Here is a 27,037-nt window from a genome sequence, read left to right on the forward strand (position 1 = left end):
AGTCTATGAAGCTCTAATATCAGCCCACCGTGTGTCGAACTGTCGAGTGATTGGTAAACATCTATAAAACATCTATTTCAATTCTATTTCATAAACATCTATTTTTTTAATACTAATCTATACTAATATAAATGCAAAAGTAACTCTGTCTGTCTCTCTTTCACGCCAAAACCATTGAACCGATTTTGATGAAAAGACAATGCCGGAAATTGGCGTCTTTTTTTTCGCGCAGCCATCGACCAAACCATGTTTTTTGGTTACAAAATAGTGTAATAAACCAAACTTACTATAACATTACCTTTAAACTCAGTCTGAACTGAGTTACGAGCATTAGAAGTTTGATGATTTACATACTAGATTTGCTTTTTGCGCGCAAGTTTTGTAAGAAATTGCAACAAAATAGTGACGTCTTTTTTTATTGCGCTGATTCTGCTCCACACTGATGGCTGGAGCCTATAATGGATGATATTGTTTTTTTACACATACAATGTCACTACTTTGTTGCAATTTCTTACAAAACTTGCGCGCAGAAAGCAAATCTAGTATGTAGAATCATCAAACTTCTAATGCTCGTAACTCAGTTCAGAACTTCAGACTGAGTTTAGAGGTATACATGTCATAGTAAGTTTGGTTTATTACACTATTTTGAAATCAAAAAATAAGGTTTGGTCGATGGCCGCGCGAAAAAAAAAAGACGCCACCTTCCATACAAAATCTGGCATCTGATTCTGCGATACGATTGGTCGTTCAACAGCGTACGTCAGCTGTTTTGACCAATCGTATCGCAGAATCGATGAAGCGCGTCTGGATTGGAAACGTTAAAAGTTATCGTAATCGGGGCTCTGATTTACATAAGTACAGCAGATTAAACTGGTGAGTTCGTGGTGGAAGATGTTAAAAACATAGATATGCTCAATAAGTTAATTGACAAGAAACAATAAATAGGTATCTTTGAAAATTTCTTTTTTTAATTCAGACCCACTTTTGTTTGTTATAAACAGAAACCTTTTTGATAAATAAAAAAAAATAACAATAGGTTTGTCCGTTTTGATCGTTAATAAAAACTATTGCGACTGCACCACAAACAATCGGAAGGTTTCGTTCTTCTCATTGGTTGCTTGCTCCAGTGACATTTTCTATCATGACATTATTTAATGTTTGGATACACTATACGAATTCATAGTATTCTTTACAAATAAATGAAGTTGGTAACTCTCTTTCTTGTGTGTAAAGTGGTATTAAATAAAGTTTTTTACCCGACTGCGCCAAAAGGAGGTTTATTTTAAATTGTAAAGGTTTTTTAAAACATTTTTTTTAAGTGCACACTGTCAGTCAGCTGATTTTGAGATTGACTTTAGTGACTTTAACTGTCAAAATCACAGATGTCAAAATTAGTCAACAACATAACCAACAAATGCGACCACAAATTAATCTTTATAAATTGATAATAAGTAACTGATTTGACTTAAATCAAGAAAATTGTGTGTAGTTTCTTCCCTACAAACATCATTGTGGACTAAGAAAAGTGATAAGAATAAATTAATTATGGGTCGTAAAATACCAGCGAAGAAACATCGTGGTGTGAAAGATCCACTGCAGCAACAGGCAAAACGTTTACAGAGGTAAAGGTGGTTTTAAAAGTGGGATTTGTTAATGACCATTAGTGAAAAAGTTACAAACGTTTATATTGAAGTTTGAAGGGGAAGATAAATGCGCCGCCGAAGGATCCGGACGAGCAGCCCGTGCCGCGCTCGCTGCTGCGGCTGTTCGGCGCCCGCGACGCGCCCCGCACCAAGCAGCCGAGGCGGGCCAATCTCCAGCGACAAAGTATAATGTATTTCATTTACTCTCCTTTCTCAGTAACAGCTGATTTACTTTTTATTCCTCAATTAGTGAGTTTGACCAATATGCAGGTTATTCTTGTAACTTGATTAATAATTTTTTTTGGTAATAATTACAATTCAATGTAATTGGCATTTGAAAACTGTTGTTCTTGTTGTTTCAGTAAAATATGTAGGTCAATAAATTATGTAATCGCTAACCTTATAGGTGACTCACGAGGAGGCAAGAACCCCATTTCTCAAATGAAGAAGCTTCCGGGTGAAACTGGCCGGTCATTCTCGCTCCGCATCAACAATGCTATCAGAGCACTACATGGCACCATAGACCAGGAAGATTACCCAGTAAGTTTCACTTAACTAGTCTGAATAATACTAATTTGAACCTCAGTACAACTTAGAAACCTATATATAAGTTCATTTCTGCTCAATTAGCCGATATTAGTAACAATGAACAAGTTACAACTTCAATTTCTTAATGAAGTGTCAAATATGTTTTCGATTGTGAGACAATTTTGAACAGCAGACATGAAAAGAAAATTTTATTTTTCTCTCTATCCCCCTTATTAATAAAAAGTTACACCTAGGATGAACACTGGATTAAAATGACATTTCCATGTTAAATGACAATTTAAGACAGAGTTCAACTAGGATGTAACTTTTATTAATATAAATATATGTATAACAAACATGTTTATTAGTATTTGTATAACAAAAATCCTAGGCTCAAGAAACTCTCGCTCGGTCCCTTGTAAACCTTGAAATACAATATTTATTTTTGGAAAACCAGGGTTTAACATAATACTTAATGCAAACATTCAGGTAGAATTAGAGACGGAAGCGGATGACGTGAAAGGTGAGCGCATGGAAGCGCAGCGGCGGCGGCGGGAGCGCAAGCGCAAGCGCGCGGCGGCAGGGGCGGGCGCGGGCGCGGGCGCGGTGGCGGGCGCGGGGCAGGCGGCCGGCTCGCGCGCGCGCCGCGCCGCACTCAAGAAGCAGGCCAAGGAGCAGAGGGAGGCTGAAGTATGTGTTTTTGTTATTGGAAATAATGTTAAGTACGTTTTATTAAAAATTCTTGGTAGGGAGCGAAGCGGCACGTTCAGTGGTGTCGTTCCAATTTCTAAAATTTGTGTCGAGTTGAATATTTATGTGTTGTATCGTTGACCGTGAGGTATTTTTAAACGTGAATGAATGTAGGCGAATGAAATAGGACAGTGCAGCATAGCTTTAAATTTTATCGAGAAGTCTGTGTGAGGTCTCAGCGAAGTGCCACATCTCAACTGAACCCCCTCTCTCGAATCCTACGACACCATAATCGAATAAACAAATAATAATATAATGAGGATGCAGGCCGCCACCGACCGGCCATTGTGGAAATCATCGGGGGAGCCTACGTTCAGCGGTGGTCGTCCCGCGGCTGGAAACGACGATGAATATAATGAGCCGCATCTCCCTTGTGTTGCAGGCGGCGCAGGAGCGGCGCGAGCTGGTGTACGAGCGCGTGCGCTTCGGCGAGCAGGCGCACGCGCCGCCCGCGCTGCCGCCGCCCCGCGCGCGCCGCAACCCCGCCGCGCCCGGCGCCGCCAGGGTGAGTGCACGCTTTTGTTTCATTTCATTAACGTTGTGATAATTCTTCCTTTCAAATTCTGTGCAGTTTAAGTATATTTGCCTCGTTTTAAAGTTGTACTGAAACGCGTGACGTTGACTTACCGCATTGATAATAGCAAGCGCTGATCGAGCTTAATTTATTATTTATGTGTTAAACCATGTTAAAATGTATGAACTGTATAATTATGTATGTGACTTTGTTGGTGTACCTAATAAATAAATAAATAAATAAATAATTTGACGGAGTGGCATAAGCACATCACGTTCGGTTTGACTTGCGTTCCTATTAGCTGCATGGTATCTAAAAGCATGAAAGTGAAGTATTGAATTCATATCGCTCACAAAAAGAATCGCAAATTCAACGGTCAGGTAAAATACTTTTTTTTTTTATGAAGTATGAAAGATCTTATCATTGTTATATTATCATATTCATAACAAATAAGTATAAGTACAGTAACAAATATTTATTAACATCTCTCTAATACAGTTTTTAAGTCTATTAATTATAATAACAAAGATTTGTATTAACAAATCTTTGTCGATTAACCTTGTAATTTAATTTGGCGGTTAACTGTTTTCCTATAAAATATGGTTTCCGTTCTCTAATGTCATCAACTGTTTTTTTTTATTTAGATTTGAATTTGAACATCTTTAATTATAAATAATGCTTTCACATACCTAATTCGACTTTCGAAAACGAACAAGAAATAAAAACTGTCCATAAAACGTCCTCTCCTCAGTAACAAAATGTGAATCTAATAAATTTTAGTCAAGGAATAGCATGACCGGGCTGGTATACGATCTGTTTGGCCCCGCAGCCGGGCCGGCGCGAGCTGCTGCTGAGCCGGCTGCTGGCGCCGGGCGGGGCGGGCGGGGCGGGCGGGACAGCCGGGGCGGACGGGACGGGGGCGGGCGGCACCAAGGCGCGCGCGCTGCCGGCCGCCGAGCGAATGCGCCGCGAGCGCGCGCGCCAGGACGCCGTCGACGCCTACCGCAAGATCAAGGCAGCGCACGCCAAAAACAGGACGCAGTAGGAAGCATTTTATCGGAACAATAAATACATTTATTTCATAAATATGGCGTATTGCATTTTACGAACGACCGTCGTCTGCTGTCCCCGCCGCCTGCCTGCCGTCCTGACGCTGCTGCCCTGGGCGGCTTCCTTCCTATCGCACCCTTATTATGTTTAAGTATCTATTGTTAGGCAGGGCTAGGGCTCTAGGGACTTATGCCCGTTTTCACCATCGATTCCTAATTTTTAAGTGACCCTTATGGTAACACAACAGGAATATTGTTTTCAAGGGGTCACTTAAAAATTTGGGATCAATGGTGAAAACGGGCATTAGTGTCTTAGGGAATAGGGACTCTAGGCTCACTAAGGAGTTAGTTCCCTTCCTGACCGCATATCCCGGGCACGGGAGCGGTGCCTCACAACCACTGCCTCCCGCCCGTACAGGTACCCTTCTGGCGAATGAAATTCTCGCCTCTTCTAAGTGCCTTCGCTCTTTCACGATTACCTAATTACAAAGTTATATCTATTTTGATTAAATGACTAGCATAAATTCAAAGTAATAAATGTTCGGTGTCACTCTTCTTAGCAAAAGCTGCAATAATGGGAACGCTGTTAAAGTCACATGGATGTGACTACTTATTTCGAGCGTGATGTGTGTTGCCTTATTTATTAGTGCTTATTTATTATTAATAGTACCGACAATCGATTGATACACACAGTAGTAACCTAGAATTAATTTCCATTTTCATACGATGACTTAATGAAGTCTTTATAAGTAACTAGTATTTTATAACTTCCTTGAGGCTCGGATCATTCAAATTGCTATGATTTTCATAAAAGGCGTTGATGAATTTGTTATCGAATCCTATTTTTCGATTTACTTGAACTTTTTGAAGACCAAAAACGGCTGCTGCGAAGAAAATACAACACAAACGAAATCATTCACACGTGACAATCAACGCGAGGAAACATCGTAACAACAGAATTGGGAAGATTTTGGCAACGATTTTTTTGTTTTTGTTTACAAATTATTTACATGAATTTAATAACTGGCGGTTGCATTTAATATAAGGTCACAAACGTCATAACATAAGCTGAGCAACTAGGCAAATTATTAATATATGCAACACGCGTCGTCGTGGAATAAGTACAAAAAGTGGTTTAAAACAATAGAGATTTTTTTATATAAAATTATGTGTGATATGGTCTCTAAATGACCTGTATACATTTTATTAGGCATTGTAATCAGTAGTTATGAGTCTGTCATGATGACGTACGCTTGTACCTTGTACCTACATGAAGGCAGACAGAAATTGCCGTCACTATACAGGGTGGAAACGATAAATGATCTCACTCAATTATTTCTAAACTATAGGTAGGTACAAGATATGGTAAAAGTGATCGATCGTTACTGATCCTAAAAGTGCTTCACGAGCTCTTTCAAACGATATCAATAAATAGGTTATAGATTAAAGGTCATAGCAAACTTATCAACTCAGAAAGGGATCAACTGTAATAGTAATCACATCACTAACTAACTTTTGCTTGTAAAATAGAACAATAACCTACATAACGAATGTTGGGTAAAGGCTTGGTATTAATTAAGTCATGGAAGTAAGAAATCTAAACTCATCCTTACAGAGGCGACTAATTAGTCTAGGCGCAGACCATCGATTTTTCGTCGGCCAATAGTTTAGTCGGGCAGTTGATCAGTATGGGCATGTATGGAAGTGCGCACATTACACCGATTTGATTTGGCTGATTCTTCATACAAATTTAAAATTAAATCGGGCCCAACTATCGGCCAACTAAAAATCGGTGGTCTGCGCCTAGTCTAAGGGTCCACCGCACATTACTGGGCGGGTTCGAATGCTGAAACTCCCGTCGGTTATAGGTAGTACTTAATTCCGCGTCTTTTACAGCCCTGCCTAGAATCTATTTTGATACTGATGTAGAAACGTGCAAATTTTCAAACGTGGGCTGAAACAAAGTTATCAAATGGAATTTTGCGTGCCTATCTAAACTTTGAAAATTTAATTTAAAATCAAGTAGGCAGGTAGATATCAACAACACTATTAATCGGGTAATAATGATTTGCTAAAAGCTGGTTGTTATTGTTAACCGAGCCATTCAAGGCTATCGGGAAAATTCAGTCACTTGATTCCGAAATCTACGCAGTAGTAAAATGAAATTTATTGAGCCATCTTATGACTCACATTAAAACGTGTCTATGCGACAGTGTTTAGTTTGAGCAACGCCCCGAGGACACATTCGTCGTAATCGGACTCCTAAGGAAGTTGACCTACGATTATCCAAAGCGAAATGATCGAAACTGCGTCAACAACCTGTATTTGGCGCGTGATGAAAGTTTGCCATTTTTTCAACGCACAGCCTAAACGGCTAAACGTAGGCACTTGAAATTTGGAAGGGACGTAGCTTAGGTACCGTGGAGGTACACTAAGAAAGGAATTCCCGAAATTCCCACGGGAACGGGAATTAGCGGAAAAATCCTTTTGTATGAAAAATCTAAACCGCTTAAGTTAGACGCTTGAAATTTGGCATGCAGGTACCTTAGTAAACTTAAAGCTTAGTTAAATAAATAAATAAATATACAGGGTGTTAGGTAAATGGGTATATGAGCCGACACTAGCCCATGTTAACATGGCCATATAAATGGTATGGTGAAGTCAGAAATTTGATATCTTCATTTTCATTATTTTAATTTTCATACAAATCGGATTTTATATTATTTATTTTATATGAAAATTTTAAAAAATAAAATTATGATATCAAATTTCTGACTTCACCATACCATTTATATGCCCATGTTAACATGGGCTAGTGTCGGCTCATATACCCATTTACCTAACACCCTGTATGTCCTTAGACATTTTACTCTGCGCTTCTAGTCCCAAACTAAGCAAAGCTTGTACTATGGGTACTAGACAACGGATATAAACATACTTAAATACTTTTTTTTGTAAATACATACTTATTATACATAGAAAACACCCAGTCCAATACAAACAAATATGTTCATGCACACAAATGTTTTACTGTGCGGGAATCGAACCCGCTACCTCCGGAATACAACTGGATATTGCAAAATTCCCACGGGAACGGGAGTTAGCGGGAAAAAACATTTGTATGAAAAAATCTAAACCGCGTAAGATAGATTTTTTTTAATGCTAGACAAGGCAGGTATTTGACCGCAATCGCACCTGGTGTTAAGTGAGATGCAGTCTAGGATGGTACATATCTGCCCTGTAAATGAAGATGAAGGGGGTAAAACGGGATCCACGCGTATGAAGTCGCGGGGCGGCCGCTAGTTATAAATAAATATGTAAATATCTTTGGACAATTTCACACAGCGCTATCTAGCCCTAAAATATGCTTGTGCTATGGGTGCTAGCTTAACGGATATACTACATATAATACTTTTTAAGTACGTTAGTTACGTAAGTTTCAATTTCTGCCCGGCCGGGAATCGAACCCGGGACCTCTAGGCATAGTAGTCCGTTTGAGAACCACCACACCAAACGGTCGACTGATTAGTAATTAAAGACAAACTCATTTTTAACTTTTAAAATCAAGTTTTTACAAAATGTTGTTGTAGATACCTACTCTACAAAAAGCTTTAAATGATTTAAATAGTTTAAAAGATAATAAATTTAAAAGATTTAAATGTACCTGGTGTCTACATGGTCTGTAATTCGAGTTAAACAAAGAAGTATGCTTAGCTGATCACTGAAAATACACGTTTACCTACTTCCGTTGAAATTCAAAAGAGATAAGGGCCTTTTTACAAACAGGGCGTATAAAATCACTAACCTGCACTAACCATTTCACTGATTTATTAAACCGACTCAAACCTTTAAGCAATTTTAGGTACGACGACTACGTAAGAGAAACGGTCACATGATTTAAATTTTCCTTAAAGTGTGTTTCATATCAGGTTAAAGATTTTAAAGCCTTGTAAATTCCCTACGGTTAAGGAAAACCTCGCAAGAAACCCACGTTGGTCAATTTAGAGCTATTTAGCCTGTACGCCAGCATTACCAATCGGTGTGGTTATAGACTTTTGACAGAAACTAAGTAATCGGTGAAGTTGCTTCCTGATTCGATGACGGATGCGTTCACATTAGGGCTGCGACGGAACAGTGCAAGAACTGGCTGTGATCATGTCGTGGGGTCAGAGAGATTACAATTTGTTATTTATTTACTGAACAGTCAGCACGCCTGCGTTAATTATTTCCTGTCTCCTCCTGTCTCTGTCTATGAAATGTTTCAGTCAGTGATCCTAATTACACATACATCCACAATTACATTATGATAAATCTTTATGCAGATGATGTAATCTATTGATATCGACTTTAATTAATCTTTCCCAATAACGTTGCGATATGACACTATATCTTAATTTCTTTATTCTCTCAATAATTATCTCTTGCTGAGAAGATAATGTGATGAAACATCTAAAGTAACAGACTATCCTGCTGATCATGTCATAAGTTCAGTACCTAGCCAAGGTACGAAAAATACATTATGTAGTTCTATCTTATTTTCTCAATATGGTGAAAATGGTCAGAAACATGGTAGGGATTAGTAGTTACTAGGTGACTCTACTTTGACTGATCTCGGCTGAAACGTGTGTATTTAATAAAGCACAGGTAGCCTACTAGCTTTTCCTGCGGCGTATCCAATCTGAATTTCGATCTGTTACAAAAAAAAAATTAAGCGCGTGTCCCGCTTTCAAAATACCGGGATAAAAACAACCATATTATGTTTTTCATGATCTGATATATGTGTAAATCAGGATACGTTCAGAACTTAATATTACGATTTTATAGATAGGTAAGTTAAAAGACATGAAAAGACAACTTTTTATTGGCGTTACGAAGTTCGCTTGGACAGCTAATCATCATAACTTTTCAAATCTTATGATTTGATTCTTTACCTACCCAATTTGACAATGACGTATTAAAAAAACATAGGCGAGCTAATTCTGAAGGAGTCGGAGGAATAGCTTTTACCCTTATTAATTTAAACTATTTAGGTACTTAAGTAATTAGTTATTTATCTGTAAGATTAATAAAGGAAACAAAGATAAAACACCATATTTGACAATAAATCATAAACGTAGGATTTGGAATGGACTCCTCGTGCGGTTTCTAAAGTGGCAATTTACCTGCGCACAATGAGCCAAGTCGATCTTGTGACTTGCGGAGAGGAAAACTGCGGCTGATATCACAACACCTGTCACCTTTGCCCGTGCTCACGAATGAAGTATAAACATAACCCTTCTTCTGACGCATTCGAGTAAAAAGCCTAGATTTGTTAAATTACAAAATTGAAAAAGACTAAAAAATAATTTACGGGGTGTCATTGTAAGATCAAACAAAAATATTGAATCTACGGCTCAAATGCAATACTTTCCCCAAGAGAAAAAAGTTCAACACTTCAAAGAAAAATTACTTTTCATACCACCGCACCGTGAATTGTTTCTCACTTTATACTAATGAGTGTATTCTTATACCATTGCTATAAATGTGAGTATTGTGAGTACCTATAATATGCTAGAGCATCTATTTGGAACATAACTATGATTAACATGATTATGTTATAGTGTCACCCTTTCACGAATTAAACGTTTTTTTTTTTTTTTTTTTTTTTTTTTTTTTTNTAGGAGGCAAACGAGCAAACGTCGAGCTATTTATCTGTATTATACCATTCGTAAGAAGAATGAAACATTGAAGTGCTCAAATATCCGTTTGAATTGTGACGTTGATTCGTAAGCAGTAGGTAAATGAAATCGTTCAGGAAACCCACCGTTTGTGAGGGGTGTTTTGCGGTTTAGGAATGTTCGCTGGCGTCATAGGTGGTCATGAGGATAAGATGTTCGCGGTACTTTCGATCTCTGATAACTGCTTGCGGTTATCCTGGTCAAAATACCGATGGTGACGCACTTCATACAGTATGTATTATAACGGGCTGTGCCCGCGACTTCATACAAGTGAAAAACCCTTAGTGTCATCTAGCTAGCTAGGGGTCGAGTATAAAAAATAAATTACGATAAATTCTCCGAGCTACCGAACATGCTTACGTATAAGATTTCATAAAGATCGGTTCAGCCGTTTCCGAGGATTATGGTGTGATGGAAATAATCATGAAAATATTACTGCTATTCACACTAATTATTTAGAAACGGGGTCTAACTAGATATGCTGGCAACTTGATAGGTACTTATAAACATTGCAACAACAATAAACAGTAGGTAGCATAGCACTCCAAAAGCAATAGAAATGAATCAAAAGCAACAAGCTCCTCATTTTGCACCGCACCATTTCCGTATCTTATGGACGTACAAAATGGCAGCTCACTTTGCCCCATTAGCAGTATGGCGTTAATTGACATTTAGATTATATTTTTTAATAGATAGTCCCAAGGTTGTAGTGTAATATTTTTAATTAAATTCATCTTTGTGCTCAGCTCAGAGACGTCACGATTGAGAACTAAACAATAATATTGGATGGAACAATCAGAGCATTAAATGGCGAAAGTTTACGACCGTCGTTGTCGTTGTGGAAATATAATTATAATATGTACCTAGGATAAACGAAATTGAATGCCCTGAGTTAAGGGTTCACTTATTTTAATTTCTTGTGTTAATGTGCTACGTGAAAGCAATTCAGTATTTTATTTGGATTTAGGTATATAAAGAGAGGTAGGTACTCTTTATACTCAGTTACCTTTTGCGTTAATGGCAATTAAACCTCCGTGTGAGGTTTAAATGTGCCAATGTAGAGGTACCTAAATTTGATATAACTGGAACTATAGAATATTTATAGATTTTTAGTTCTGTTGTTTATTCATGGATTCAATGGAGGCGGCACTTATTCCCGTAAGCAGGTTCCATCGAATCCATTTTGGAATTCGGATTTGGAAAACGTGTTCAGGACTCACTTGATGAAGACATAATTTAACATAAAAAAGTTTATTATTATTATAGTATTCGGTTATCGAGTGTTTTTCAGGTAGGTAAGTAAGTATGTACAATGTACATGTAAAACCCTGGACTGTCAAAAAGATAACTCATGGATTTAGTAACCACTGTCGTTGCTTATCTGCCTACTTTCCTATTTATCGAAATGTCGTCTGATGGATCACTCAATATTGTCAAGCGTGTAGTGTTTTTCCTCGTAATGTACATACCTAAGTACATAATTTTCCGTCGTTTCAGGTGTAATTGCAAGTGATTTGTTTATTTGCTTCGTTTACCTTTGAGCTTGTCAGCCCGGTCGCGGTGACACACCTCTCTGCTAGGAAAATACCGCGTGGTGAGAGAACAATACCGCATTGACTATCCATTTTATCTTCAAAACTGAAATGATACATATGTATAGAACAAAGTCACATTAACTACTGTATTTAATTTTGTTTTCATTTTATTGGTGTTGTTTTGTGTCGCTGAATATAAATTTCATTTTCATTTAAAAAAATATGATAAAAGCAGTGTATTCGGAATTTCGGACACGCTCTTTGTACTTTTAGTTAGTTACTTTACTTTCGGTACCATATTACCATACACGGTACTTACATACGGTAGTCTGTCTGTAGTGTAGAGTGTTTACCATTAATATTTATTATCACATTATGACTAAGACACAATAATATGTGATGAGCTATTTGGTTTTGTTTTGTAGTAATCAGCACGTGATTATTTGCCCGTGCGCTCTGCGACAATCTGCTACCTATATATTTCGTCACTGTAAAGCAAACTCAGGTGTACAAATAACTTCGCAGGCTGCCTTGATTGAAAAAAAATGTAATTGAGAATGCTTAGAGCGAATTAAAATTTAATTTAAATTATGGCGGCTGTGGTGGTATTAGGGTGATTATAGCTCAATGATAAGGTATCGGACTGGCCGACTAGTGATCCGAGGAATAGAGGTTCGAACCCCGTCGCGCCTCTGGACTACTGTGGAGAACCTACTCATGCCACAAGCTCATCACGAGGGGTTAACGGGACTATTAGTAATTTGTGCAATACTAATGTTCTTTAAAAATAACATTCTAATGTCACGAGAAGTGACATTAGAATGACCGCCATGACTATCATAAAGCATTAACCCCCTTATTAATAAAAAGTTTCACCCTAATTGTCTAAAAATGGCGTCTACGACTACATGACGATTACTAACTACTAACAAATAACTGCTGTTTTAAATCATAGCCTAAAAAATGCAATAACGTTATTTAAAACAAATAAGACAAAAAGATGAGCAATTAGTCATTTAGTATTTTTTGTTACCATATTTAACACATAACGAGTAACGACATGTCGGATGCATGTACGCAGGCACAATAATTATATGATTTATGTGTTTTTGTGAGCTAGTTTAGGTATGCTTTGTTTTATAGTAATATAACAACAATATTATATCGAAAATAATGCTTAAGGCAGGAATCGAACCCAATCACTTGTTTTACGTACTTAGTAGTAAAAATCTCGCTCAGTTTTCTCCTAATTTGACTTTTTCAGTTTTTACAAAAAATATGTTTCTATTGCCCACCTGACTCTAAGTTATATGTTATTTATGGCACCTAAAACTAACTAACAGCAATTAATTTCTCTACCGTAATGGTCAATCAAAGTTATCCAAATTGCGTGTCATTATTACTATTAGTATTGTAGTGCCATACCTGTAAGTCTAGATCTTAGCACGTCTACATTGTTTATTATTATTACTACGCAATTTAGTATACCTACCCATTCTTATAAGATACACCATACAAGAATGTGTGGTAAATTCAGAGAACTGCTGCTGAATCAATAAATGTACCTGCTTCTGCTATTTCTATTTATTTATTATTTTCATCTGGCAGACTTCTTCTCTGCATTTGCTAAATGTTGGTCTCGAAGCGCTGGTAGGGTAAAAAGATGAGACATCATGTAAAGGCTCCATAAGAAAAAAATCTTTTTTTTAGTCTTTAATTTTTAATAATAATCATAATATCTTTATTATTTTCTTTAAATATTTGACGATCGTCAAGTTAACGATGAAATTATCCAATTCATCTGCGCAATTTCCTCAACTTTTATTCCCGTTCCGTTCCATCTTCTATGCTAAACAAACCACACAATGGAAATGAACAGTGGATGTATTGTGTTGGTTCTGTCCCGCGACTGCGCAGGGCCGCAGCAAGCCGCTGCGAGCGGAGCTCCTGTTCTTCTAGATCTAGATTGTGCCATTGACGTTTGGAATCCTTTTCTAGACCGACTGAATAATCTACTTTATAATTGCGTTCGCCGAACCGCGCTTGCGTGGATCAGGCCTCGGTTGCCTGACTACCGAGTGCCTACAGCCTGATTGATTATGTACGAGCCCGCCGTTACATAATTAAATTGTAAACAACAGACAACAAAGATCGCCATGCTAATAAACCTGTATTAACCAACCTAACCAACTTTACCTAAAGATTTATGTTTTTGTATGTTTGTATTGAACAGGCTCCGAAACTAACCGGACAATTAAAAAATTCATTCACCATTTTTGTTTGTGTGTTTGGAGGGAAGATCTATATCGATTTGAAAATTCTTTCACCGTTAGAATCCAGTCATTTTTCTGCTTAACATAGGCTATATTTTTAAAAAAGTTACTTGAAAAACTTCCACAATATACTTTTTAGTGAATAAATTTCTTTACGCCATATTTTTGACCGAAGTTCGCCGATACAGCTAATTCAAAAAGAACGTTCAGAAATTAATATAGCTATTTTATAGATAAGACAACTTTTTAATGGCGGTTCGAAATTCGCCGGGTCTAGCTAGTGTATCAATATTATAAATTACCTAAAGGTAAAGAAAGAAGGTTTGTAAGTATAATACATATTTGTACGGGTCACTAGTACCTATTATATGCTTTTTAGTGAACTTTTTTCAAGTCGGTTTTGTTTGTTAAAGTTTTGCCCTACCAGAGCAAAGTACTGAAAAAAAAGCGCCGCAGTCACTCTTGGGGAGTGACTCATTCAGTTTACGAGTGGTTAGAGTTATATTCTATGTTTGAAGCTTAATTTTAATGTAAATTTTAATATTGATGATGAGTAGTAGAGTTTATGGAAAAGTACGTAGATTTGAGATAATGTGGTTTAATGTGTGGGCTGTAATGGCGTGATATATTTAGATGTTATTTTCTAGAAATGGTGACTTATCTAAATAAAAACCTTCTTAAACCTTCCGGAGGTCCAAGAGGACGCCATTTCATGCAAATGAAATGGAAAGAATTAGCGGAAAAATTAAACAGTGATGGAACAGGCGACTCTCGATCGGTGAAGAAATAGCGCAAGGTATGCGATCTCAAGTGGCTTAATATTTCAAATGTGCGAATTTTTTGTTTAGTTTTAGTTTCAATGAAATGATTTGTTCTATTTCTGTTTGTGGTAAAGGTGTGGAGTGATTTAAAAGATAACACTAAAAGAAAGCTGCGTAAAATAAAAACAGCTGCAAGTGGCACTGGTGGTGGACCGACCTTGAAAACAGGGTCATGCAAATAATTGGCACTACTGGCACGACGGTGGTGGAAGCTGGCTTTCAGCAGGTCTGCATTAATTTATTTCAGTGTATTATAGTTCATTTATCAAAATATCATTTTACTTTTACACAAGTCTGGCAAGGGAAATCCTTAAGCGTGCAAATATTATTCTCACGAATTTTTATTAGATCTAAATATTAAGTTTATAGTATTTACGCATAATATTATTACTTCTCGAATTATGATACCTGGGCATATGGAAGATAACCAATTATTCACTCTGGATAAAACAGCTACAGGTAAATTTCATTCTTTTAGTAATTTTACATAAATTAACAGACAACATATTATGAAAAATATGGCAAATCGATGTTAAAATTAAATTAATTAAATCAAGTTGTTAATATGAAATTAAATTACATTACAGAAGCCGATCGGAACACCCCAAGCACCAGTAGCCAATCCACCGTGGTGCCGCCCACCTTCAGAGTGAAGAGACCGGTGTTTCTTCACCTTCTAATTTATCCCGTAATTATTTAATTTAAGATGTGTGTACAACATTAATGAACAAATAAAGCTACTACATAAATACTTACGTTAGTTTTAATGTCAAAGAAACAATGAAAATAATCTTAATATTACAGCTTTCCAGCCATATAAGTATTTTTAGATTTTGATTACATGTGTAGCCTATTAATCTTATCAACCAACACACTTCTTATCGTCTTCAGCCTCAAAAACATATTTTTTTCTTCCGACGCAAGTTTTCACACTGAAAAATCTACCGTGACAAAACATTCGTAAGCTTACGTTAGCCAGCTATCGCCACTTACTAGGTATTCTATACGTCAAAAAAAGGTTCGTGATCGCAAAGTTAGTATAAACATCATACGATACGTTTACGGTACGATTACATTACTATACAATAGGCATTTGTGCTGCCAAATTTAGTTTGTTTTACGTCCAATAGAGGCGCTCTCAGATTCTCATACAAATTATTTACGTTAACGATACGATTACCTTTACGCAAGTTATTCGTGCTTGGCGTACGATTGTTTTATAGGTACTGTTAGGTACTCGTACCTATGAAAGACAATAAACGGCAGAATCATTAACCCAAAATTATAAACTTTCTGGATAGTTAAACTCTAATAGTTATAAATTAATAACGTAAAACGATTAACTATTTCCACTTTCCGTCACTTTTCAAAAGTGAAACGTACACACAACCGGGAGGGGTCCACAGTTGCGAGTTGTAACCGCTGCCGCCGGCTGCGCGCGCGCAACGTTATTTGAGCTACCCTCAAACGACACGATAACTGTGTTAAGATTTGTATGCAGGATCCCATTATTTAAAACAGTTTCTTTAGAAAAAAGTGTTCAGAGGTGAAAGAAAGATAATGTGTTTATTTATTAAAAAAATGTGAATTCGTGTCATTAATTATGCTCATGGTGATAATTAAAATTAAGCTACAATGTGTGACAACAAGGGTAATTAAACTGTAAGTACCTGTGATAATAAACTTCCTTTTTATAATGTTTAATTAATAAAAATATGTAAATAAGAGTTTCGTTTCACTTCAGCAAAAATAATATAAGAGGCTAAAATAAGTCGAGTGCCTACTTAGTGGTTTTGAAATGCGTCTTAAAGAGATAAGTAATCCAACACGTTTGCCTAAATCAAACTGGCATCATGGCGCACAAACAAGCGCTAGAAAACAATGGATTATCTTTGTTGTACGTACTTACATAGTTACTTATTCTTACCAGAATGACGAGTTTAAGAATACTCGACGACGTCTATTAATGATACTCGTAGGCCGAGGGGATTATGTGGATCCAAAGGATTTATCTTTGCTGTTGTTAACTTGTTATCGACGCGCTCACGCCAGCGCTGCGGCTGCGCAAGCAAATTAAAGTAATATTTTTAACTTATTTACCTTCTTAGGATGTTATTAAAATATAGAATAGAATGTATTTAATTTCGTTTATGACATTATTAAATAAGTTAAGTTTAAACTTTTAGAAATACGAGTATTAGGGCTCGTTGTTTGTTTTATTGCAGGATCCCGCTTAGTAGTATACGTGTATTAATATTAACATTCACACATCCCGTTTGCAGTGTCCCGCAAAAAACCGATTCATTCGAATTTCAAGCACACACTTGTGTGTTAACCAGTGTTAACCATGACAGTCCAGACACAAGTCCAGAGTCTGGCAGAAATCTGATTGCTGTAACCCTATGAAGGGGCCCTTATGTCTTCCACTTCCAGTTTGGACTACCTACATAACATTAGGTATAGTAAATTAGTTGTAGGTAATCATAAATGACTATCTGCGGCTATAGTAGTAACGGCCCATAATGCGTGTTAGGTAGACATGAGACTTCGACACAACATATTTCTAAACTATTCATATAGTATTATGTTAAAGTATTACCCAACGTCATCACTTAATTTCTTTAAATAATGGTGCAATCCGTGATGTGGCCATGTGGTGTGCCGCTGATCTTGTCATGTGACCAGCGACTTACATAGTAGGATTAAAATGCGAGCATCTTTTAGATAACGCAAATACGAGTGTAATCACTCGTATTTGTGTGCGGAGACTCGTTTAATTATTCAGTATTATTATTACATCATATTCATTACACTACAGGCTGCTCTTATCATTGGTCCTTTCGCCTGGGGACAATATTTATTTTGCAAAAACGTGCGATAAGAAAGCAAGAGCGTCCCTTAGAGAATTGTTTAAAGAAATTGGCATTCACACGGCCGCTTCACAATACAATACATCTTAAACTGTATTCTATTTATTCAACAAAATATTCATGAATTCAAAAAGAAAAGTGATATTCACCAAATTAACACTAGAAATAGATATAAATTGGCTATACCCGCTTTTAGACTTAATAAAGTGTTTGCCACCTTTATGGGACAAGGTATCCATTTTTATAACAAAGTACCTGATAAATATAAAAAATTACCGTATAATAAATTTAAAGGTATACTTAGTTAAAGATTAAAAAGCCTATTATACAACTCGAGATTTTCTTAATGATAAGTCATCCTGGGAGTAGGATGATGGTCCTTTCATGCTCGCACTAAAAAGAATTAAAATGAAAAGTAATGTATACTACATAAACTAATAATAATTTCATAAATGTTAAAGTGTCATGCTTCTCAATCTGGACTGTTACTTAGCATTATTATTAGTTTTTTTTAAAGAGATAACTTGGAATTGTCATTCTCACTAAAATGTCTCTGGGGTGGTGGCGTAGTGAGGTGGGTCGTTACTCGTTACATTCCCTCTAATATGGTCGAGTGAAGCGATAGCTGGTTCACTAGTCATGTCTGTGAACAGGCGCTGCTTTCGGGGACTGGTCAATCCAAGTTATTCAAATTTATAAGACATTCTTATAAGATACACCATACAAGAATGCATGGTAAATTCAGTGAACTGCTCCTGAATCGTATGTACCTACTACTGCTATTTCTATTTATTTATATTAACCGGCAGACAGTGGTGACTGAGTTTGTTGCGGCGCTTCTTCTCAGCACTTGCCAAATGTTGGTCTCGAAGCGCTGGTAGGGTAAAAAGATTATGAGACATGTAGAGGCTCCTTAAGAGCAAAATGACGATTTGTAAGAACTATTTATTAGTCTAAACAAATAAAGAAATTTTGACTTTGACCTGCCCCGTCGATAACGAATAAGGGGCCGTCCATATATTACGTCATTCTAAATTAGGGGGGGGGGTTGGTCTGCGGATGACGGTAAATGATAGATAGGGGGGGGGGGGGTCAATTTTGGGAGAAGGGGGGGGGGGGGCCATTAAGAAATGACGCTAGGATGATTGTAGGGGGGGGGGTCTAAAATCTGAAAAAATCGATGACGTAATTTATGGACGGCCCCTAAGATCTTTAGCATTTTCGATCAATATCGCTCGTCAGTCACAAATAAAACCTATTCTGCTGTTACAACAACACAGAACTATTCCCACCTCTCGTTCCCACCGCTGCAACTCCTGTGTAGCCAGGATCAATAGCTTGCCCGTCAATAAAAATCTAACCAGTGTAGGTCAAGTTTGTCCCGGGGGAAGTTAAACTGTCATTGGACCCGCAAGGAAATTAATCAGAAGAACATGAGAGGAGTTCTAAGTTAAGGTTCGACTGACTTGTGAGCTATTACGGGGTTAAGTACCTACCGTGTCAATAACATTTTTCACAAATTTACTTAAAAAGCACGGACATTTTTCGTTGCCGCCGCGACATGATCGGTGTATTAATAAAATGCAGAAACAGATGTATGTTGTATTGAATTAAGCATTATGTCACTTTCATGTTTCCCAAGATCACACTCCCACAAGTATATGATGGGCAGACTGCTGATCACTGACTTCAACAGTGGAACAGTCTCAAATAGGAGACTTAAGTTTATTGCCTCGTAAGGAATGCGACGAGCAATGGTCGATTTCCAACCACCGCTTAGATAGACGTTTGCGTACATTTGAGAGAAATTATATAAATGACGCCCTTTAATTGACGTTTCCCATCTTATCCCATCATCGTCATTCAGTGACTAAATCTTCGATAACATGGGCATTGGTCTCGACTACACCACAAACTACCATAAACAAGGTTTCCATGTTATTTAACATTCATTAAATTATGATTTGAAACTCTCAAAATCTTTTTTCAAATAGGTGCTTAATAAAATATCTGGGAAATTCAATGTCATTATTGCAAACATTTTGTTGGGCCACTTATTACAAATCGATTTCAGTCTTATTATATTGAATCCGCAAAAAAGCCGTGTCATTGAACGACGTCATTGAATTACCTGTTGTGGTATAAATAACATCACTTAGCCTTCAAAGCTTATGACTAGCTAGATTCATTATTCGTTCACTTTAATACATTTTAACACCGATTAAGAAAAATAGGACGTTCTCAGTTTGAAACAATTTACGCGGTTGGCTGAACCGATTTTGATAATATGAATTGTTGTTCATTAGTCTCGTTTAAACTCGAGAAGAGAACATGTCAACGGGTTTCTTAGAACTCGCGTCGCCTGACAAATGACTGCCACAACTCCTAGCTCCGCCCGGTCGCTCCAGCAGTTTGTGTACCCGACACAGGTCTACCCTACAGCACTATTAGCCGATCTGTTTGGTTGCCGTCACGTGTACTATGTGCAGGCGTGCTGATAAATCGAAGTCGAAGTTTGTTTGTGATAACTGAAGAACAATACCTATCTGCCACAGAGAAAAGCGACGCCATTCGCTATCAGTGTCGAATAACCTCTGATAGATAGGTGACAAACATTAATTGACTGGGCTTCCGCATCATGCATTATCGCGAAGTATATCTGACAGGTAGGTAGATACTAGAAGATTGTTTTATACGAAATTCAATATGTACTAATCATGAAAGTATGGAATTTATGAAACACAAACAATCTAGCTGATGAATATTGATGTCGGCGATTTTGTTGCACGCGATGTCACGAGATCTGTCTGTCGCGGGTATACTGTGGCCATCACTTAACATACATACAACTCTGCATTAAAACAATTATGTTGCATCTGCCTGATGTCTAATGATCATTCTATTAAAATTTGTAACGAATTGAGTAATATGACATAGTTTAACTAGCTTTTGTTGACATAAGTAAATTAAAATCAAAGTCAACCGGGACTTTGACCGTCAGAAGCCGTCAGAGGACGAGCTGCGGCACAGCGCAGACAGACTGAGGGTAGATAGGTAGGGGAGAGGTGGCTTAAAAGGATACGATTACGTATCCTTTTAAGCCACAAGCCAATTATAAAATTTTCTTAAATATAAAAAAAGTACTTCCATAGGTTCAAAGATAAAATAATTTAACGCCTCACTATGGAGCGAAATTGCGATTTATGGACATAGCGATTTTTTTCACAATTTCTATTTGAAAAAAATACCTATCGATAGGTTACGTTATTCTGATGAATAAATGCTGCACAAGTTTTTCTCTAAAACCAATAGTTTGACTGGAAAAAAATATTTTCCATTTTCGTTGTATGGAATGAAACATAAAGTGGTCGATTTCGACTAAGCCTTGACAGATTTTGCTTTGAAACTACTTGAGCCTTGTTCTATGGCTTGTTGACTATAATCCTAGACTAACAGCGCGCGCACAAAGTTGCCCGTTCAGAAGTTATGAGGTTCCGAAAAATGAAAATTAAAGTAAGTAAAATTGACTTTTCTTTAGATAAGACGACAAGAGAAAGGTTAATTACATTACTAAAGTATATAATTTTCATGTTTTAGTTGAATCTTTAAAGATTTATACCCAAAAAAAGATACTTTTACTTACTTTAATTTTCATTTTTTGGAACCTCATAACTTCTGAACGGGCAACTTTGGGCGCGCGCTGTTAGTGCAGGATTATAGTCAACAAGCCATAGAACAAGGCTCAAGTAGTTTCAAAGCAAAATCTGTCAAGGCTTAGTCGAAATCGACCACTTTATGTTTCATTCCATACAACGAAAATGGAAAATATTTTTTTCCAGCCAAACTATTGGTTTTAGAGAAAAACGTTCATAATATTTATTCATCAGAATAACATACCCTATCGATAGGTATTTTTTTTAAACAGAAATTGTGAAAAAAAAATCGCTGATTTAATTCCTTTTAAGTTTATTAAAATGTGTTTTTAGCAGTAATTTAAGGTTAATTTACATTATTAACGTATAAAATCTTTATATTTTTGTTAAATCTTTAAAGATATTCCAAAAAAAAGTCACTTTTACTTACTTTTTTTTAATTTTTCAGAACCTCATAACTTGTGAACGGGCAACTTTGGATGCGCGCTGATAGCGTAGGATTACAGTCAACAAGCCATAGAACAAGGCTCAAGTAGTTTCAAAGCAAGATCTGTCAAGGCTTAGTCGAAATCGACCACTTTATGTTTCATTCCATACAACGAAAATGGAAAATATTTTTTTCCAGTCAAACTATTGGTTTTAGAGAAAAACTTGTGCAGCATTTATTCATCAGAATAACGTAACCTATCGATAGGTATTTTTTTCAAATAGAAATTGTGAAAAAAATCGCTATGTCCATAAATCGCAATTTCGCTCCATAGTGCGCCTGTCTTATTTGGCCATAAAATTTTAAATTTCGATAAAAATATGTTAACTGTATACCTGTATTATGTCATGATGAGTGACATTTTGTTCTGCAAATAAAATATTTGATTTGATTTCAACTCCTAAACTAAGAAAAGTCGTAGAAGATACATAGGGATTAAATCGATAGGTATGTTCCTCAACTATCACATGGCTTCGGCTTTACATCTTACAGAAAACAGCCTATATTATTATGTATTGCTGTATTATTTTATTTTATAAAACACATAGGTATGACGTATGACAAATTACAATTTAAAAAAAAATATTTTAACAAAATTATTTTGCTTAGATCTAGATTGTATGGCCATATGATCGCGTCTCCTGAGTTCCTGACAGTTCCTTTAATTATATTATCATAGTTCATTATAACGATGCACTTGGTACTCGTTAAACTTCGTCACGCTTGAAATCTAGTTGTTTAGCGAGATTTATGATAATTATGTATAATTTATTTTCGTACTGAAGTCATGATCTATTGTTTTTTTACGGACCTTAGCTAAAGCACCTATAAAGTCGCAGTTTCATGGATACTCGTTTAACAAATAATGAATTAATTAGTTGCCGTGTTTTGCACGTGATCATTAATTTGCTTTGCAAATACACAATATAGGTGTATTTGCAGTTTTTGAACGAACCCAGGAAGTACATCATATCTCAAAGGAAGTACACTATCTACAGTGTCTCATATTTGGGGATTGTACTGTGTATAATGAGCAGTCTTATATTAAAAGGATGTCAATGATTTAAATTTCACCCTGTATATTTCAATGTCGTGTTATTTTTTCCAGCTTTTTGGTGTTCAACTATGTAGATGGTTATTTATTTTGATTGACATAACTAGTGGCCCTTTACTGTGTTGCGTTAACTTGGATTGCGGTAGTACTGGGTTGTTCTTATATCGCGTAGGTTCATTCGACATCGTCTTTAAAACCAATGATGATGATTGTTTTTATCGGTCGACAGCTCCTGCGAGTGTTTGCGAGTCTATCTCACCCGAGTCGTCGATTACGGCGGCATCTCGCGATAATCTCGCGATCTCGTACTTATTTATCTCTCGATTGCCACTTAAGAGTATCAAGACATGCCGATACTGTGTTCAGTGTTCGTGACGCAATACAAAAATTGACATCAATGTCATTGATAAATAATATTGACAGGCTAAGCAAGTGGCTTCGGTTTTGTCGAAACACAAGTTTTGATATAAGGGCAACAAAACCATAATTATGATATTTCTATATGTTTCAGGGTGATAATAAAACTCATAAAACCACACTGTATGAGCATGAGTAGGTAATGAGGATCAGTACTGTTGTAGAAAATTCAATAAAACTAGTATCTACGTTAATCTTTAAGACATAAGAAAGATATATCTTTTTGAATTATCCAAATCGGACCATTACTTACGAAGATATTAAGTAATAAACATAGGCCGTTTTTGCCGCTAAAAGTCAACGTACGCANACTGTAAAGTATTATTTTCAAGTTGTGAAGTGTGAAAGTAAGAAGTTAAGTAACTAGTACTTAGTATCAGTAGCATTCTGTGAATATAAAGAGGAATGTAGTTTTAATAGATTGTTTTTTTTATCACAACCGCCGAGAGCTATCGTTCAAAAGGAAATAGTGAGTCAAAGACAGAATGTTCGATTGCAATATCAATCACAGGCAGTTTTAGAGATGCAATATTGTCGGATGCAGGAGCAATTAGCGCGTCGCGTCGCCGGCGAACGAGTTACCGGCGTGACGGCTCGCTGCAGCCGCGTCTGCTTCGAGCGCGCGGTGTTGACACAAAATGTGCTGACTTCAGTCACAGCATGCACACTCGTAGGAGGAACTAGAATCATCTCTCACTGGCTCTAGTATAGTCTCACATGGGGGTGGTGGATCTGTGGTTTTAGAGCGCCAAGTTATTTTTGGTACTGTTAAGCAATAGCACAGAATAAGTACTACTAATAGACAGACTTGACAGTTACCTACACCAAGCAAAGAAATTGTAAAACACGTTTACATATTGCTTCAATAAGTAATTTCTTTTCTGTAAATAGGCTTTCTACACTATGTTTTTAAAAGTCTACGAAACCGCGACATTATAATCATTATCATAACATAATGCAGTGGCTAGATGAAAGAATCGGGATATCATGCTCTCTGAGGTCAAGCCGGGTTCAGTACAAGCCGTGGATTGCTACTGGCTGAAGGATCATGGTGGTTACATTTATATTACTAACTGATACACATGTAACAAGTATATACCTACAGCAAATAAAGCTAAACCTATTAAATAAATAAAAAATCGAATGGGCACCCTTCCATTGACTCGTGCATGCAGGGCATTCGATTAACAATTTTACTCATTGTTTAAGTTTGGAATGTGGTACGAAGCAGACTAGAAAAAAATTAAGCACGGAAGTTACGGAAACGCCCATCCCATCTCTCGTAGTCGCAAACACCATCAGTCTGCTATCAGCGTGACCCAAATGGCAGGTGACAGCGCTTTGCAATCATGAACGATCTTCGATTTGATAAAGCCAGTACAGATTAAAGTAATGCGCACATACTTGGCCTTTTCTTTACTATTTCCGGGTTTATATATTAATCCTTCATTTCCTCTTTAGTTACGCCAATAAAGAGGAAGAAATCTCATTCCCTAAATATTAAATTAAAAAGATCGGAAAATAATTTCAATTGAAGAATTTTTGAGAGCACAAAATATATTTTTTTAAGTTGTGAAAAGGAGAAAGAAAGATTTAAAAAGTTCCCCCTTGTATCTTTAAAATGTTGCTTCATTGATATAAAAAATTGGCCAAGTGCGTGTCATGCCACGCGCAGTGTAGGGTTCCGTAGTTGTCCGTCGTTAACACAATATATTTTAGAAGCAAGCAATTATTTCATCTAAAGTCATTTAATAACTAATATTTTCTTCTAAGGAATTTTTACTAATTAAGATATTTTATAATACATGAGTTAAATGACTATTATTCTTAAACTAACTGATGTATCTTAACCGTTATAGTTTTCCTTGAAAGTTCATGAAAAGAAGTATTAGTACGATTTTGTCCAGATTTTTGTAGCCAACAGTTTAGTTTTTAGAGGGGGGGGATGCCCTACTCGAACAAAAATTATCACTTTAAATTTTAATAATTTGCAAACAGATCCCTGAATGGAAAAATAGTCTTAGAAACCCCTTAGCCATTTTAAAAGACCTATCCAACGATACCCCACTCGATGGGATAGAAAATGAAAAAAAAAAACATCCCCACTTTACATGTAGGGGAGCTACCCTAAAAATTTATTTTTTCAAAATCTTATTCTACTGTTTTGTCGGCGTGATTAATATACATACCTCTAGAAAATTACAGCTCTCTAGTGCCAATAGTTTCCAAGCAAAACCTCGGACAGGCAGACAGACATATCGAAACTATAAGGGTTCCTTGTCAGGACTACGGAACCCTAAAAAGTGCGAGTCGGACTCGCGCACCGAGGGTTCCGTAACTTCCGTACAAACCTGTTATGTATGTACTCGTAGGTATAACTTTGATTTTGTTACATACTTGAGTATTTCATATGAATTTCAATTTAATACCTCTACGCGTTCAGAAGAAAAAATTTTTTTTTTTATCTGGAGCGATGTGGCATTCTCTACCAGCTGTGTATTCAGCTGGTAGAGAATGGCACATGGCATTAAGCTCGCCTCGAATCGATTCTGTAAGCGTTCTCCGCCAGTTATTTTTCCATTGGACTTATCACCAATAGGACGTTCTTGAGAGATTCATCGACAGAATGTTTCACCCATGGACGTTTCGCCGACAGAATGGTTCTCATTTGTGTGTTTCGGAGACAGGTGTTTTCCACTACGGACTATTCACCGACAGAACTTTTCACCTGTGGACGAAAACTAGTTGATTTCTATATTCATTTGAAAAGCATAAACTGCAGTATCTTTTGATCGCATTGGCTTAGGAGTTTGATTTTTTCACAGCTCCAAGGGACAGTAGACTTGAGAATTATGGTATAAATTTTAACTTGATACCTCCACGCGTTCCTGAAAAAAAGGGTCAGACGGACGGACAACAAAGTGATCCTATAAGGGTCCCATTTCTTCCTTTTGAGGTACGGAACCCTAAATATGGCACAGTTATCTCGTACTTTACTGTACAATCAGTACTTATCGTCTCGCCGCAGACACCCAGTCACCTTAGTGCAACTGTTGCTGCTGGAGTGGAGCTAATGAAGTCATATCTAGTAAGTAGGTAGGATGTCTCTCGAATAATATCATCGCGTAGGATAACATAAACCAAGCACTTGTCACGTGTCTCGTGTCACTACGAATTCACAAGTACCTTCCAGCCGGAACGCAATTGACTCGTTAACGATTAATGATACGATGACGATTCAATAAGTTCAGAATGACCGACATATACAGACGGAACTCCGATTCTTCAATGTGCATCATTTAGCGGAGTGATGCATTTATTACTCGCTGTTTCTGAGTAGGCTGCATTGCGGAGGTGCTAATAGAGTGCTATTACCGTCGCTTGTCACATCTCGTCAGTAATTAATTTACTTGCCTTTTCATCATCCGCGCGCTGCACACCATTGACTCGGCTCGTGTCGTGTGACACGGACACGAACGTCGTCTAAACTCCTTTTGTTCGGTGTAATTATGTTACTTGAAGTATGTACATACATACGTTAGGTAATTAAAAGCGAACACACTCGTTACAAAAGTGAAGATTATTTTATGAGTTAAAATTTTCCATGCACTTGCACGTACTTGGTATAAATGTGGTACTGTGGTATAAGTTTCGCTAAAATATTCAACCAGTGATAATTTTGCTAAAAAAAGAGGGATACGTATTTATTTAGCATAACACGAAGTT

At 36.9% G+C, this 27,037-nt stretch overlaps 2 protein-coding genes across 2 annotated transcripts in view; both read left to right on the forward strand.

Moving 5' to 3' along the window:
* Positions 1–1,336: 1,336 nt before the first annotated feature.
* Positions 1,337–4,521, forward strand: LOC114353090 (coiled-coil domain-containing protein 137). The gene is made up of 6 exons (XM_028304914.1): positions 1,337–1,622; positions 1,694–1,827; positions 2,050–2,183; positions 2,661–2,861; positions 3,304–3,426; positions 4,265–4,521. Exons 1-6 carry the CDS (start codon positions 1,546–1,548, stop codon positions 4,478–4,480), a joined length of 885 nt encoding a protein of 294 aa, XP_028160715.1. The 5' UTR covers positions 1,337–1,545; the 3' UTR covers positions 4,481–4,521.
* An 11,747-nt stretch (positions 4,522–16,268) lies between these two features.
* Positions 16,269–27,037, forward strand: part of Esp (Epidermal stripes and patches) — a 40,772-nt gene continuing 30,003 nt past the window's right edge. The window contains exon 1 of the mRNA XM_028304889.1: positions 16,269–16,492. Within this exon, the coding sequence (XP_028160690.1) occupies positions 16,434–16,492 (59 nt within the window). The 5' untranslated portion in view covers positions 16,269–16,433. The remainder of the gene's footprint in view (positions 16,493–27,037) is intronic.

Source organism: Ostrinia furnacalis, unplaced genomic scaffold (assembly GCF_004193835.3).
Source record: "Ostrinia furnacalis isolate ACB-3 unplaced genomic scaffold, ASM419383v2 OfSCF1605, whole genome shotgun sequence".
In the NCBI taxonomy this organism is placed as follows: domain Eukaryota; kingdom Metazoa; phylum Arthropoda; class Insecta; order Lepidoptera; family Crambidae; genus Ostrinia; species Ostrinia furnacalis.